The 15321-nt window shown below is 41.9% G+C and overlaps 1 protein-coding gene across 1 annotated transcript in view; it reads right to left on the reverse strand.

The window, feature by feature from the left end:
- SLC49A4 (solute carrier family 49 member 4) overlaps positions 1–15321 on the reverse strand; it is a 109625-nt gene that overhangs the window by 50549 nt on the left and 43755 nt on the right. The window contains exons 3-4 of the mRNA XM_014063328.2: positions 9137–9405; positions 6149–6278 (exon numbers count right to left, since the gene is read on the reverse strand). Coding sequence (XP_013918803.2) covers positions 6149–6278; positions 9137–9405 — 399 coding nt within the window. The remainder of the gene's footprint in view (positions 1–6148; positions 6279–9136; positions 9406–15321) is intronic.

Genomic DNA, 15321 nt, shown 5'->3' on the forward strand with positions numbered 1-15321 from the left:
TATAACTCACGGATGTTCATATAGGGTCAGAACAAAAAAGGATCAGATATGATATCCACTCTAAATTGTTAAGAACATTAAGGGCTAACAACCAACATTTTGAATTGAGCCTGAAAAGTAATTGGTAATCTATATAGATCTTGCAGTATTACACTGATAAGATCACAGTGGTGTATGCTCAAGTCAGCCACATAATTCCATTACATTTCATCAATTGAAGCTTCCGCAGACTCTTCTTTAGATTATACTATAGCAGTGTGTTGAAATTAAACAAAATATATAGTTGGTGCTAAAAGAAATTATGCAAAGATTCTTTATTTTTACTAATTATACAGGAAATAAATCAGAAAAATGAAAAGGACTTTCAACCTATGAACTTGATCTTTCAAATAGAAAAAACTTTTCAAGGTAAGCTGAATCTGGATTCCCAAGATAAATTTTCTGTTTACCTCTCAGTTTATTCATCTTTAATTATCCATTATTCCTGGAGTTACCTGACAAGTAATATTGCTGAGGCTTGTCAGCATTCTAGCGGCATCTCATTGAAAAAAATCCCTCTGAGGTGTTTCATGTGGTATACATAGAGCAGTGATGGCTAACCTTTTTGTCATTGTGTGCTCACATCCATAATGCAATGTGTGCGTGAAACCCCCCCAGATGCACTGTCTCCCTGCGCATGCACACGTCACCCCCCCCTCCACGCATGACACCACCACCACCCCGCAGCTCATTTTGGGCCTAGCAGGCCTCTGCTAGGAGCCAAGGTGGCGCAGTGGTTAAATGCAGCACTGCAGGCTACTGCTAGATCAGCAGGTCAGCGGTTCAAATCTCACCGGCTCAGGGTTGACTCAGCCTTCCATCCTTCCGAGGTGGGTAAAATGAGGACCCAGATTGTTGGGGGCAATATGCTGACTCTCTGTAAACCGCTTAGAGAGGCCTGAAAGGCCTATGAAGCGGTATATAAGTCTACTGCTATTGCTATTGCTATTGCTATCTTTGTAGCTTCCTGAAACCAAAAATGGGGCATAGGGCCCCGAACACACCCCACCCATCCCCGGCCCATTTTGGGCCTAGCAGACCTTCCTGAAGCCTCCTGGGACCAAAAATGTATCCACAAAGTGGGCTCCGTGCGCCACCTGTGGCACACATGCCATAGATTCACCATCATAGACATAGAGCATATTATAAAATTATTTTCTGAGAAAGGTGGAGGGAGAGAGGAAAGAACCACTGAAATAATTTCTCAGGAAAGTAAATATGTATTATGTTCAACAACAAACCCCTCACATATAACTAGGGACCTGCAGGCTGACTTTCTGAAATCATTCTGTTCCCAGCTTGGTTATTCCAATATGGCTATTCTGAAAGTGGTAAAGCTGTTTTCAGTAAACTAATCCTCTCTTTTTGTAAGTGATGTTCCAAGCAAAAGTAAAAACATACTTTGTGGTGTACCAGACAAATCTAAACGTCAATATCACCCTCAGCTACTCGTTAAACTGGAGGTTAACTTAATATGCAAAAGAGAAACAAATGCTTCAGGGTGTTTTCATGTCAGCTATTTAAATAGTCCACAAATTAGTCAGGACTTTAACAGACAAACTGACTAAGGAGACAGAAAAATCACCAAGTTTATTTAGAAAATTATTCAACTCCATAAATCCTTATTAAAATGAGTACCTCCCATTGAAGCCAATAAACCATGAAAAATAAAATAATCTGCATCCACTAGAACAGACATGTTAGGAAAGCCACCTGGCTTGCAGAGATTCATGGGAACACCCGGCCTGATACAATCAAAATAACAGGATTACATAAAGTACCTCCCCTCTCAGAACATCAATTCTACTCACTCAAAATATCCATATGGTAAACCTGTCTGCTGAAAAGACTAGGCCAGCTGAATACTGTCACTAAGACAAGTCAAACTAACTCGGGGAAAAATACTGTTAAGCATTGGGATGGAACAGAATCTTTGCATGGTCCTAGCAGAAGTGCTTAAAAAGATGGAGTAATGGCAGTAACATTCTCATTCAAAATTAACCCCTGGATTAAATATCTGACCTGGCATTAAAACAATGGGTGTGTTAGGCTAGATAGTACTACTTCCCGTCATCTAACTTTATTGCTCTGATTGCAACATGAAAGTAGATGAAGCAAACCAGTGGCTGGCTTTTTTTTTTGTTCCTGTGTAAAAGTGAGGTGAAACATTGTGTTTGATTCAGATTATGTTGGTTTTCTGATTTACTAACATCAAAAGGAGATATTCATGTCAACCTGAGTCTAAACAAGAGGCCTTCTTCTGGGGCATAATTTGAGACTGGTGATGACTCTTTTGAATATGTTTCATTTCAAAATCTTCAGGGTACAGCTATTATGTGCAATAGGTTTATGACAATTGAATTTTCTGAAGCATAACTGGGTAAATTTTGATCTTCCTTCTAATAAAAACACATCCTCATTGCACTCTGTTAATTATATCTGTCTGCATCCATTATGGACAATATGTGGGGACTGATAGTTCAATATGATTGATTATCTTCAATCAAAAATGTTTATGAGACAAGGAGAATTAGTGCAGTCAAATAGTATGATTCTAGAATACATGATGTGCACATAACAGCTACAATGCACGCCAACAAGTATAAAACTTTCTGCTGACTTACAATTTTAAAAAACAGTCCATAATTTATTTATTTTTAATTTTGCTCCAGGAAAATTTTGGCATTCCTCCCCTCTACCTTTAATGTTTTATTAAATATTTTATTAATGCTTAATAATGCAATACTTTTGTGTAAATTGCTTTATGAGATTCATCAAAAGTACAGTATGCATGGCCTACGGTAATTTGTTGTGGGCTGACATAGCAATAAAAATACCGTTTCTCATATTGACGTTGCAAAGTTGCCATCAACGCTGATAGTGTTTCATATTCTTCTATGAAGTGTTGAGAATACTGAACTAAAATGGGGGGGGGGGGTCAGGTTTGGATCAGGCACAATCTCCAGTCTAGGGGGGAATTCTTACTTCAGAGTTGTTGTGAAGTTTTTAAAAAAAGGAATAGAAGAATGCACATCACCTTGAAGTCCTGCAGGAAATATATTGAACAGTAGGAAGAACAGGACACCAAGCGAATTGCATTCAAAACAGATACACATGATCTTTATCACAGCAATAGCGCCTCCTAGCTTGTATTGGTACAAAATTTTTGCTAGCACCCTGGAATCTAAGACTGATGCACATAAACTTACATTATGTGGGAAATCAATGGTTAAATATAAATACAAGATTTATTTATCATTATGTCCAAACTAGAATTTCTGGCTATCTGCTTCAAAACAAGCAAAGAATAAGAAGCCAAAAACAAATTTGGCATTGTATTCTGATTTTTAGTTGAGAATCTCAGACTGTAAACGAAAAAAAGTTGCAGAGATCCTAGGTTATTTTAATTGCTCCCAGTCATAAAAAGCCAATGGAGGCAATGAGTGCTATTTGTAAGTAATAATTCAGAATTCAAAGCAATTTCATTTTAAGTGTGAAACATATATACTGTTTATCCGTATAGTTATGTGCTCTGGCTAAAATGAGTTTACATAGTATGATTAATTAAAAATGTGCTCCTTTATAAACCCCCTTCATCTGATCAATAATGCCTAGGTCTCCATTAAGTTTTCAGTGATCAGGAAGTTTCCAACAAATAATACTGCATGCGAATATATTCAGAAAATAATTACTGCTAATGGTACTAGGTAAAATACATCTGCTCTCAAAATAATGAAATCTGCAGTATATTATACTGCATTGAATACATATGTTGTGTTATCTGGTCAGGTAAAAGCAATTCCCCTAAGAGTGGATTACTTCTAAAGTACTGCTTGGGAGAAAAATATTAATGAAAGGTATCTGAAAGATAAGGTGAATAAAGAAATGAAAATAAAGTAGATTAGTGCGTGACTGTAAAACTCAAGTAGTTAAAAATGAATTAGACTCCTTTCATTAATCAAAGTCTCAAGAACCAGAAATGTGTACTATTTAATTCTCAATTATTTAATTATTATTAAAAGGTTAGTATTTTTTTTAATAATCCACTCTTTTAACTTTACAGGAAATTCAGATTCTGTGTCACGAATCAGAAGTCCTTTTTACTTTCATAGTTCTCAAGTAATCATTCAGTACAGATTTTATACTCTACCTCCTGCTCTAGTTGTTATTCAGGTTTTTATTTGACAGCAACATTTTTACAACACAGCTTAGTGACAGACAGGATGCAGGTTCTCAGATGACAATATGGGTAAGATTGCCAAATGTCCTAAATAGAATTGCCACTTTCTTTTTCAGCATCTTGGATGGGACACAATTTATATCAATCATCTCATTCTGTTTCCAATCACCAAAAAAGAACAAGTAAGCAAACAGATTGTTTCTTAATCAACCAAAATATTCAGTCCATGCAGTTTCTGTATCTACACTGCAAAAGTTCTTTGCAATAAATGTATCTAGACGTCCATTTCTGAGCTCTCAAAATATGCAAGTAGATGATGGAAACAGCAGAACTGAGAGAAATGCATGTAAATAGCAAACTAAAGTGACATTTTCAAATAGCAGAAATTAATTACCAATTAATGGCATCACTGAAAAAAGGTGGGGACTCATTACTGTAAGAATACAAAAAACAAAAACAACAAAGAAATCATCACCATTTATTACTGCTCGGTAATGAATTAATCTTCCTGAGAATTTGTTTTACAGAAAATAATTTCATAGTGGGTCTGCCATTCTCAATAGACAGATGCATTACCTGCTGTTTGGAAACATAATAAATGCACTGCCTATTTTATTTTCTCGTCACAGTTGGTTATTGATATGAATTTCCCTTTTTTGGTCTTCAGCATTTATTAGATACCCTTGTCCATAACCACTTCAGGTTAATACTTACCATAAGAAATACTATACTACATATTGTACCATACTAATTAAATGAGATTCCATAATTTCAAAATTTAAGAAAATCTGGCAGAACACTATATTAAAGTGTAAATTAATAAAAAGAAGCAGAAACTGTATTGACTTTCTATCTAAGTTAGCTATCATATACCAGTGACAAGCTTTATGGCTGGTGAGGCAAAGCCCTGGCGCGGCTTTCCAAAAGCCCCACTGAAGCCCCGCTGCTGTGTCCGCCATACAGGCAGGATGCGTCCCGCTCTATAGTGGACACAGTGCTGGGGCTTTGGTGGGACTTTTGGAAAGGGCAGCACTCCGAACGCGGCATAAGCTGCGGCCAGGGCAGAGGGGAAAGTGGCAGCAGCGGAGGAATCAGCAGTGAGGGCCAATGAAGTTCCCACAATGCAAAGTGCCCGGTGGGGCACTTTGCATCGTGGGAGCCGCCAAGACCCGGGTCTGCAGCAAAGGCACTTGGTGATGACTCCCCCAAGCGCCTTTGCTGCAGACCCGGGTCTTGGCGGCTCCCGCGATGCAAAGTGCCCCGCCGGACAATTATTTGGAATACATTCTAACATCTTATCATTTTCCATAGCCATAGCTATATGAATACTTTGAGAATCATTCTCTGCAAATATTAATTTAAACTAAAATAGATATTGATATATAAAAAAACTTGTAAAACTAATATTTCAGTACAAATTTAAATGTATATTAAATGTTAACTAGTTAAAGATATTGCAGGTTAATGGGGAAATAAGAGACCTCTAAGTCTGCTGATGGTTCTGCTCTTCGTGGCTCCCGTGATGCAAAGTGGAGAGTTGAACTTGCTCACACAGAAGCGTTTTACAAGCAAGGCTCCTGCTGCTAGATTGCGCAGTCGCTCAAGTGCAAGGCATGATTCATTGCTCCCAGATCAGGAGGCGGGAGAATCAGTGTGTCCTTTGCATACGAAATTTTTCGCTTTTTAACCCTTGCTTAACTTTTAAAAGGCGAAAAATTCCTTATGCAAAGAAGGCCCCTAGTTCTCTCGCCTCCTCCTATAGTTAATACTAAGCAGATTCCAAGGCACTGTGACTTGGAGTCTGGTAGCCATACCTTGGCTTTAATTATTTAAAAAAAAATCTTTAAAATTCTTTCCTTTTCCTGAGGAGATTGGTGAGGCCCCGCCTCCCCTGCCTCTAGTGACTGCACGTCCCTGTCATATACATACCTGAGCAGCCTACAAAAACTTCTTCCGTAGCTGAGCCTCTGACTAGCTGCAGCCACGCTGGGTGGGAATGGAGGACGTGATGGGAAGTAAGCTAGCGCTGCAGAGAATATCACAGCCACAATGCCAAATTCTATGGGGACACAATTAAAGAAACCAGGAGGAAAATGGATTACAATACGATACACATATATTGCTCAAAAATAATGCTACCAACTTGTTTTAAAATGCTATGGAATGAACAAAGAATATGATCTGGAAATCAGCTTACTAGATCCATGGAATGATCATACAAATATTGTCTGATTGCAATCATTGACAGTCTCATCACCTATCCTTTCAATAAACAATAGCAGTAACTGGCATTCATCACAGAAGTGAAATAAAATGACAAAGGTATACACTGAAGTCATTTACATAAATTTTAGTTTAAAAGAGTCAATATATTTACTTTAAGAATTAATAGCAAACTAAAGCTACAAATTCAAATAACAGAAAATTAATAATAAGTTTAATGGCGTAACAGTTAAGGGACTGAAATGAATGAGGAAATAAAAACACTTTAAGGGAAAGGAAATATAGGAGACTTCCATGAGTTTTTCCTGAAAGAAAACTGCAGTTACTCTATGCAAATCAACACTGAGCTATATTTTCATCATACTATTGAATGTAAGGAAAGTTAAGCTGCAACAAGACTGTCATACTCTAATTTCAAATGAAAGGGATGAGCAACATATACCAGCCAGCAGAAATAAACAGTACAGCAAATCTTTTGATTGGTCAAACCCTTGGTTTAGCAGACTCAAAATTCAAAAACAAAATCTGCTATATATGTTGTACAAAAATAAAATATTCAATTCTTAAAATCCTATTCCCATTTTATGAATGCATAGAATATGTAAGATGCACAAAAACCCATTTGGATTTAACAGACATTCTGCCTTAACCCCTTCCCTCACTATTAGGTGTTTAATCTCTGTTAAATTGAAAATCTATTGGATTATGTAAAGAAAATGAACTTTTGAACACGAATAAATAATAAAAGAAACCTTCACAGAGAATTCATAGAAACAGATAATGAGTCTACTGGAATACATCAGTGTGCATATAATTTGATTTTCTAAAGATAAAGGTACAAACCATCTGGATGCTTCATAGAAATGTTTAAGCGTCCAGATGTTCTTGAATTCAACTTCCATTGACCATGCTGTGCTGGGAATTGTAGTTCAGCAATATCTGGAAGGCTACTTCACTCTTACTTCAAATGAAATCTATGTAACAGAAAACCGACTACAGAAATATTTCTCTTTTCTTTAACGTAGCCAGGAACGGAAGCTATATCGACCTGTTTATTTTAGAGAAGAGTTGAAGCCTTTACTCATCTTCCATGAGATCTCCAATGAAGCTTCTCTAATCCAAAACTCTAACCCAAACTTCAACTCCTGTTTTTATCTATATTTACACCCATCAGATGCATTTACAATGCAAATTAATAACTGGACCTTTACACTTGAAGAACGTTGAAGTGGAGTATCTACAATAGGGGCAATCTCTACTGCTTTGAAACTTCCTTAAGTAGGAAAATTTGGGACAATTGAGACCAAAAATACATCTCTAACATGTGTTCCATCTCAAGATACCTCAGAATATGACATTGCTACTGGAACCAAGTGACATCAATGAATTGTGTAGGTGTGAGTATATCTTTGAGTCAATGTTGACTTGGCAACTGCTGGGACTAGTACCTATAGTTTTCTTGGCAAAATTTTTGGAAGTGATTTGCCACTGACTTCCTAGGGCTGTGATGGCAAACCTATGGCACATGTGCCTCAATGGCACACGGAGCCATGTCGCCTGACAAGCCCGATGTCACCTGTTCCTCTTCTGGATTTCTGGCGCGCATGCATGTGCAACAATCAGCTGACCTTCAAGCATGTGGCAGTGCTGGAAACTGGAAGAGTTGGTTTTCCATTTTCCAGCATAAGCATGTGTGCCAGCCAGCTGATAGTCGCATGTGCATGCATGACAGTAACCAGAAGACTAGCTGACTGGCGCACATGCGCACATCAGAAACCGGTAGTTCATTTTCCAGTGCGCACATGCTCCCTGGGCAGCTCCTCTTCCAGGTTTGCAGCCTACAAGCGTGCACATTGCCTTTTTGGCTGTGCAGAAAAGGTTTGTCGCCACTGTCCTAGGGCTTAGAAAATGATTTGTTCAAAGATGCTGCTGGCTTTGTGCCTAAATTGAACTAGAAGTCATAAACTCCTGGTTTCTGTCCTCGTGGCTTAACTATTATGCCAAACTTGCTGTCCATCAATGGCTACAGGATATATATTCTGGCTTTAATTCCCAAATGGCCTTCCTTGGGTCATACAGAGAAAAACAGGGAAGGATATGGACCATAGCCTAAACTTGTTTCCACTGCTATTTTAAACTGTGGAATTAGTCTATCTAGTTATTGTCAACTAAATTTTCATATTTAAGCTTGTGTGATACATGAAAAAGCTAATTAGAAATCTAACTTTTCATTTTAGACACATTTTAAATTAGTTGTAAATATTGTGTAGCCTATGAATGATTTCATGTACTTGCTCTGCACATATTAACTAGTTACAATTCATGTTTACACAAAGCTTGGTTGTGGTACATTTTATATGAGGGCTGTATTTTATTGATGTCTGAAAAGCAGAACTGGCAGCATAATACCAAAAAAAGAATAGGAGTGTCAATTCTATTTTAATACAAACACATACTAGTGGAAAAATGTTTGACATGTGAATTGAATAGGTAGGGTTGGTGACATTCAAGAAGATAACATTTATAGCTAATACACAAAACTAGGGTTTGGTATTTTAATATAAAAAGCAAGTAATTTTATTATCTCTATTCTTGTAGCAAGACATTTTTTGGCAGATAAATCACTAGAGGGCAGTAGCAAACCCATAACAGATATACATAATGTAGTAAAGTATAAAATTATTTATTAGATACCTGCAAACAATACAGCCTCAATGCGGTCCTTTATGTATTCAGGACTATTTCCAAACACTGGTGGATCTGCTGATGTGCTATTTGGCCCTGGAACTACCAAAGGTCCTACTAAAAATGCACATGCTCCACCGAGGTAACCGATCAATGATGCAATAGCTGTGGCAGTGGCACGTTCATCTGGTGAAAACCACGTAGTAGAAAGAAGTGGAGAAGCACTTGTTACAGTTGGACCTGCCAATCCATTTAACAGCTGTCCTCCGTGTATTAGCCTGGAGACAAAGCAAAAGAGAGACATCCAGATTGAATTGCCACACAAACTCCTAACAGTGCTACAAAAATCTATAGGAAAACAGTTCAGTTGGCATCTTTATGCTGGGCTTAAATGAAGATTTGACACATGAGCTTCAAAGGGTGGTTTCAAATATTGGCATGAAGGCAAGGATTAAAGTCAGCAGCCTTTTCAGGAAGTATATGACATTATTTTGCTGATGTTGTAGGCACTAGCCATTAAAATAAAGCTTCCTCCTCTTCCTCTTTTGTATTATTAATCTTGTTAGGATCTCATGTGAGGACACAGAATTTTCAATATTTGCTGTCAAGTGAATCATTTTACCTGCTCTCCAAGTACAGATTAGTATTCAGTAATTATATATTAGACTCTAACATAGAGAAACCTATTAATTAAGAAATAGCTTCAAAAAATGTCATTCACGTTGGGATAATAGAAAGAAGACTGGAACTATGTTGTTTATTCGAATAAGAATATCTACATCTGATGAATATGTGAGGCATAATCATTTTTAGCCATGTGTTAACTGTAATTTTTACTCACATGCATTAAACAAACAATTATGTAAAGCCAAAACAGTGTATACAGATTTCAAGACTTTGATGAAAACAAAGTATATAGCAAATGCTAGTACAGAACACTGAAAAGCATCAGTTTTCATTATTTTTGCAATATTAGTAATAATGTTATGTAATACATTTTTGCAAAATACATAAAAGGAACCTGAAAAATGGGGAGGGGGAAATTGCATCACACTCTTGTTTTTAAAAGTAAAAAAGAGAAGCAATCAATAAAGAACAAAAGAATTCAAGAAATTTGCAAAACTTCCAGACCAAGAAACCTCGAACCAATGAAATGGATTAAACTATGTAACTGCTTAGTCTCATAATCATCTTGTTGGGGTCTGAATGCAGTAATGTGCTCTTTCTCTCCGTATCTCTCTGTCTCTGTCTCTCTTTCACTGTTCCCCTTCCCCCCCTCTCTCTGTCTGTCTCTGTCTCTCTCTCCTGGTTGAAGATACTCCATTGCCTGAAGCAGAACACTAAAGGGATAGGAAAACCAACTGAAGCATCTAAAATGGAGGTTCTGTTGCTTCTGACATACAGTTCTCTTCATATCTCCAAGTATTCTTGCTGTGCATGTGCACACAGAAACAGACATACAAACAATCCCAGCACTACTATAATTTAAACCAGTACCAAAAGTCCTTGACTTATGACCACAATTAAACTCAAACTTTGTTATTAAGCAAGATAGTTGTTAAGTGAGTTTTGTCCCATGCTGTGCCCTTTCTTGCCATAGTTGCTAAGTGAGTCGCTGTAATTAAGCTAGCAACATGGTTGTTAAGTGAAGCTGGCTTCCCTGTTGACTTTGCTTGTCAGGTCACAAAAGGGGATCACATGACACCCTGGCATACTGCAACTGTGACAGATATGAACCCGTTGCCAAGCATCCAAATTTTGATCACATAATCATGGGGATGCTGCAAACGGTCATAAGTGTGAAAAATGGTCATAAGTCACTTTTTCAGTGCCATTGTAACTTCAACAGTCTGTAAAAAAAGGGGTTGTACATTAGGACTATCTGCATTGCATACAGCAATACTGCTCTTCCAATTTCATAAAGGTCCTGATTTTTTTTTTAAGAATTATGTGATGAGACTTCAAAATAATTTGAGTAGGAGTTGATTCTAAGAAGTAGCAGCTCAATGCAAGAAGGCTTACAACGTCAGCTGGCCATTCTGACATGTGGAAAAACTAAGCTCTGGGTGCAGGATCAGACCAAGGTCATAGAAGCATGACTTCCAATCAAACTGTTCAAATAATTAGCTATGGGTTTTGAATAATGTGATGATCAGTTACTCTCTAGTAAAATCTTATTCATTTATCAATTGAAGATGGGAGTCCATTTATACCAGTAACCTCAAGCAAGGAAGAAGTAATGCTGGGGATTGGATAAGCTTAGCACAGAGTGGAAGAGATTCAATTTACAGCTATTTCTTTTCCAGGTTCTTTCCATAAACAGAGAATTTTGCATTATACCTACCATTAGACCTCTTCCTTTTTTACTGCTTTTTATGCATTCCAAATGTTTCATATTTGTGGGATAGACACTGTGAAATATACTGTCTAGATAAAATCTCTCTACCATGCATTTGAATCAATTTCACTGATTTGTGAACTCTGAATTAAACTGCTTTCCACTTGGGGGTAAGATCACTTACCTTATCTTCTTAGAGACAAAATGAAAGAAGTTATTCAAAATATAGCTTTACACACATAGCAATCTATTACTAATGGGAGAGCCAAATTTGCTGTGGCTAATATAACTGACAGAAATATGAATCCAACAGGACCTGTACACATTTTGCCATCTGCGCCTTCTTTTCACTGTAGCTGATTTCATCCTGAAAAGGTTATCATAAGTTTTTCATATAGTCCATCACCCACTGCAAAAACTGCTTTATGGTTAAAAATATTTATTACGGTTATTCCTCCTCCCCTTGTTTATGTTGTCCAGAAGGAGCAAAAAAGGAGGCCCATGTGGCATTGTAAATTCTCGTCGTGGAGGGACACCGAGCAGCTTGTATGGTGCGTACCACCTCCTCTGAGAGACCTTCGTTCCTCAGCAGGTCCCCCTCAAGTGCCGGACGGCCAACTGCTACCACTGGGGATCCGGATGGACAACGACCCCCTGGCGGAGGGAGACCTGACTCAGAGGAATCCGCCACGGAGGGGACACCGACAGGCTGACCAGGTCGGCAAACCACGATCTCCGGGGCCAATGAGGAGCCACGAGAATCACCTCCGCCTCCTCCGCAATGATCTTGGATAGGACTTGTGGCAGGAGAGGAAGCGGAGGGAAGGCGTAGAGCAGACCCCGGGGCCAGCGGCACCGCAAAGCGTCCGTTCCTTCCGCCCCCGGGGTTGGGAATCAGGAAAGGAATCTCTCCAGTTGGGCGTTCTCCCTGGTGGCGAAGAGGTCCATCAGGGGCAGACTAAACTTGTATGTCAGGCGGCAGAAGAGGGCCAGGTCGAGTTGCCACTTGGCAGGGTCAATAGTAGTCCTGCTCAGTCAGTCCGCGCGAGTGTTGTCGACCCCCGAGATGTGATCGGAGCGGATGGACTCCGGGTAGCGCTCCGCCCAGCAGCCCAGTGCTTCCGCTTCCGCCATAAGTCACTTGGATCTGGTGCCACCCTGGCGGTTGATGTGCGCCTTGGTGGCCACATTGTCCGTCATCAGGAGGACGTGATGTCGACGAACCGACAGATGGAAGTGACGAAGGGCCAACCTCGCCGCCCTTAGCTCTAGAAGGTTGATGCTGCAGCGTGATTCCGACACGGACCATTTGCCTTGTACCACGAGTTGGCCCAGATGCGCTCCCCAGCCAGAGAGACTGGCGTCGGTGGTGACGACCATCCTGTCGGGCTCCCTGAAGATGTGTCCTTTGAGGATCGCAGGCGACATCCACCATCAGAGAGACCTCTTCATGGTCGGAGGAACGGTAATCAGCATGCTTGAGTTGCTCCTGTTGGCCCTCTGGTGGGGCAGAAGTAGCCACTGCAGAGCCCTGGAGTGGAGCCTGGCCCAGGGAACAATCGACAGGCACGAAATCAACTTCCCCAGCAACTGCGACAAGAGAACACCTGAGCCTGCCTTGCACGGATCACCCTGTGTGTCAAGGACCTTAGAGCCTCTACCCTGTCTTGGGATAGGAACACCCTGCATGAAGAGGAATCTATCACCGCCCCCAGGTGGTTGATTCTGGTGGAAGGAGTAAGGTGGCTTTTCTCCAAGTTGAGAGAGAAGCCGTGGTTCCTGAGGGTCCTCATGGTGATGCGCAGATCCCGCATGGCCTGCAGCCTGGACGACGACTGAATGAGGATGTCATCCAGGTAGCACTGGAGCCCTATGGGCCTGCGCCGGAGGTGGGCAGCCACTACCGCCAGGACCTTTGTGAAGGTCCTAGGAGCCGACGACAGGCCGAATGGAAGGGCCCTGTATTGGAAATGTCGGCCGGCATAAAAGAAGCGCAGGAACCTCCTGTGCTGTGGACGGATGGGAATATGGAGATATGCCTCCTTTAGATTGATAGAAGTCAGGAAGTCTCCCTGGCGGATCCCCGCCAGGATGGACTGGAGGGACTGCATCTTGAACCTCCGGTAGGCAATGAACCGGTTGAGATTCTTGAGGTCCAAGATGGCCCTCCACCCCAAGCTCTTGGGCACCAGGAAGAGGATGGAATAATAACCCCTCCCCTCCTGCCCGGGGGGCACCTGCTCTATGGCGTTTATCTCCAGGAGGTGAAGGACCTCCTGGTCCATCCGCTCCCTTTTCATGGGGCAGGAGGGAGTGGGGCACCTGATGAAGTTCCTGGGGGGAGGGGAAAGAAACTCCAGTGAGAGGCCCTCCCTGATGGTCTGAAGCACCCAGGCATCCTCCGCCGTCTGGGCCCAATGGGAGGCGAACAACTGGAGTCGACCCCCTATGGGAGACGACATCGGGGAGTCACTTGGACTTGCGAAAGGGCCTATTGGAGGCCCCACCGTGGTTGAACTTACGGAACCCATATTGTTGCCTCCCACTGTCGTGAAAGGGAGACCTCTCCTGCACCCTCTCCCCTGACTGGCCCAAGGGTCTGTTGGAAGGATTAAAGGCGGCAGACGTGGAGGGCTCGGAGGCACAAAAGGACTGCCTTCTACGATAGTGGGAGGATTTGCGGTCCTACTTCTTGGAAGTAGAGGGCAAGACCTTCCTCTTGTCTTTGGACTCTATGAGGAAGGGGTCCAACACCTCCCCAAACAGCTTGGCACCCTTGAAGGGTGCCGCGGCCAGATTCCATTTGTGTTTTTGATCCGCCTGCCAGTGGCGGAGCCAAATGAGGTGGCGGGAGGTGACATTCGACGCTAGGGCCCTGGACGCAAACTTGGTGGCATTAAGCGAAGCATCTGCGGCATACTGGGCCGCCGCAACTGTCTTAGACACGTCCTGGTGAAGGCAAGCATCATCAACCGGGAGTTTGCGTTGGAGTTCTCGCAGCCAGATCACGACAGCTCTATTAAAAAATGAGGTGGAGGAGGCCGCTCTAATGGCCCAGGCCGCCGCAAGGTGGGTCTTGTGGCAGGCCTTCTCCGCCTTTTTGTCCTCTGCCTTGAGCCCTTTTAAGAGGTCCGTGGGGAGGGGCATGTTAGAGGTGAGAGCTGTGATAGGAGGGTCCACTTCTGGCAGGACCAAGAGGTCCTCCAGGGCGGGCTTCATTGTATACAGTTGTTTATCCACCCCACTGGGGGAGGATGAGGTGGCTGGCTGACTCCATTGACGTTGTATAAGGTCAAGGAAAAATTCGGGAATTGGCACCAACTGCTGATGGGAAGGAGGAAGCTTAAACATGGCTGCATTGGGATTCACCGGAGCAGCCCCTGGAGGGGCTGGAGCTGGTGTGGGTTTAACCCCTTCTCCGGTAACCACCTTAACTTTTTGTAGGATTGACTTGAATAGGCTGGGCTTGAAAAGGCCCGAAAACGCCAGGGCGTCGGAAGTGAGGTCCTCATCATCTGACAACTGAAAGAGATCCTGGCCAGGGTCCTCAAGGGCAGAGGCCTCACTGACCACGGAGGACTCAAGAGGGGTGGCGCACACGCTTAGGCGGGGGAGGACCAGTCTGAGCGGACTGAGGGAGGCCTGAGGCCAGAAGATCGCGCTTCCGCATGGCAGCCTCGATGCCCTTCGCAATGGCCCGGGCCACCACCCCTTGCATGTGAGAGGATAACTCGGAATCAGAATCCGACCCCGAATCCATATCCAGATCAGCAGGCTCCCCTTGAAGAGGAAGGGAACCTGCAGAAGGGATAGATCCGGAAGGCCCCACAGGGTTCTGCCCCTGGTCATAGGACCA

The sequence above is a fragment of the Thamnophis sirtalis genome, unplaced genomic scaffold, assembly GCF_051295495.1.
Source record: "Thamnophis sirtalis isolate CommonGarterSnake01/CBP01778 unplaced genomic scaffold, rThaSir2_p1.2 scaffold_1, whole genome shotgun sequence".
NCBI classification, from domain to species: domain Eukaryota; kingdom Metazoa; phylum Chordata; class Lepidosauria; order Squamata; family Natricidae; genus Thamnophis; species Thamnophis sirtalis.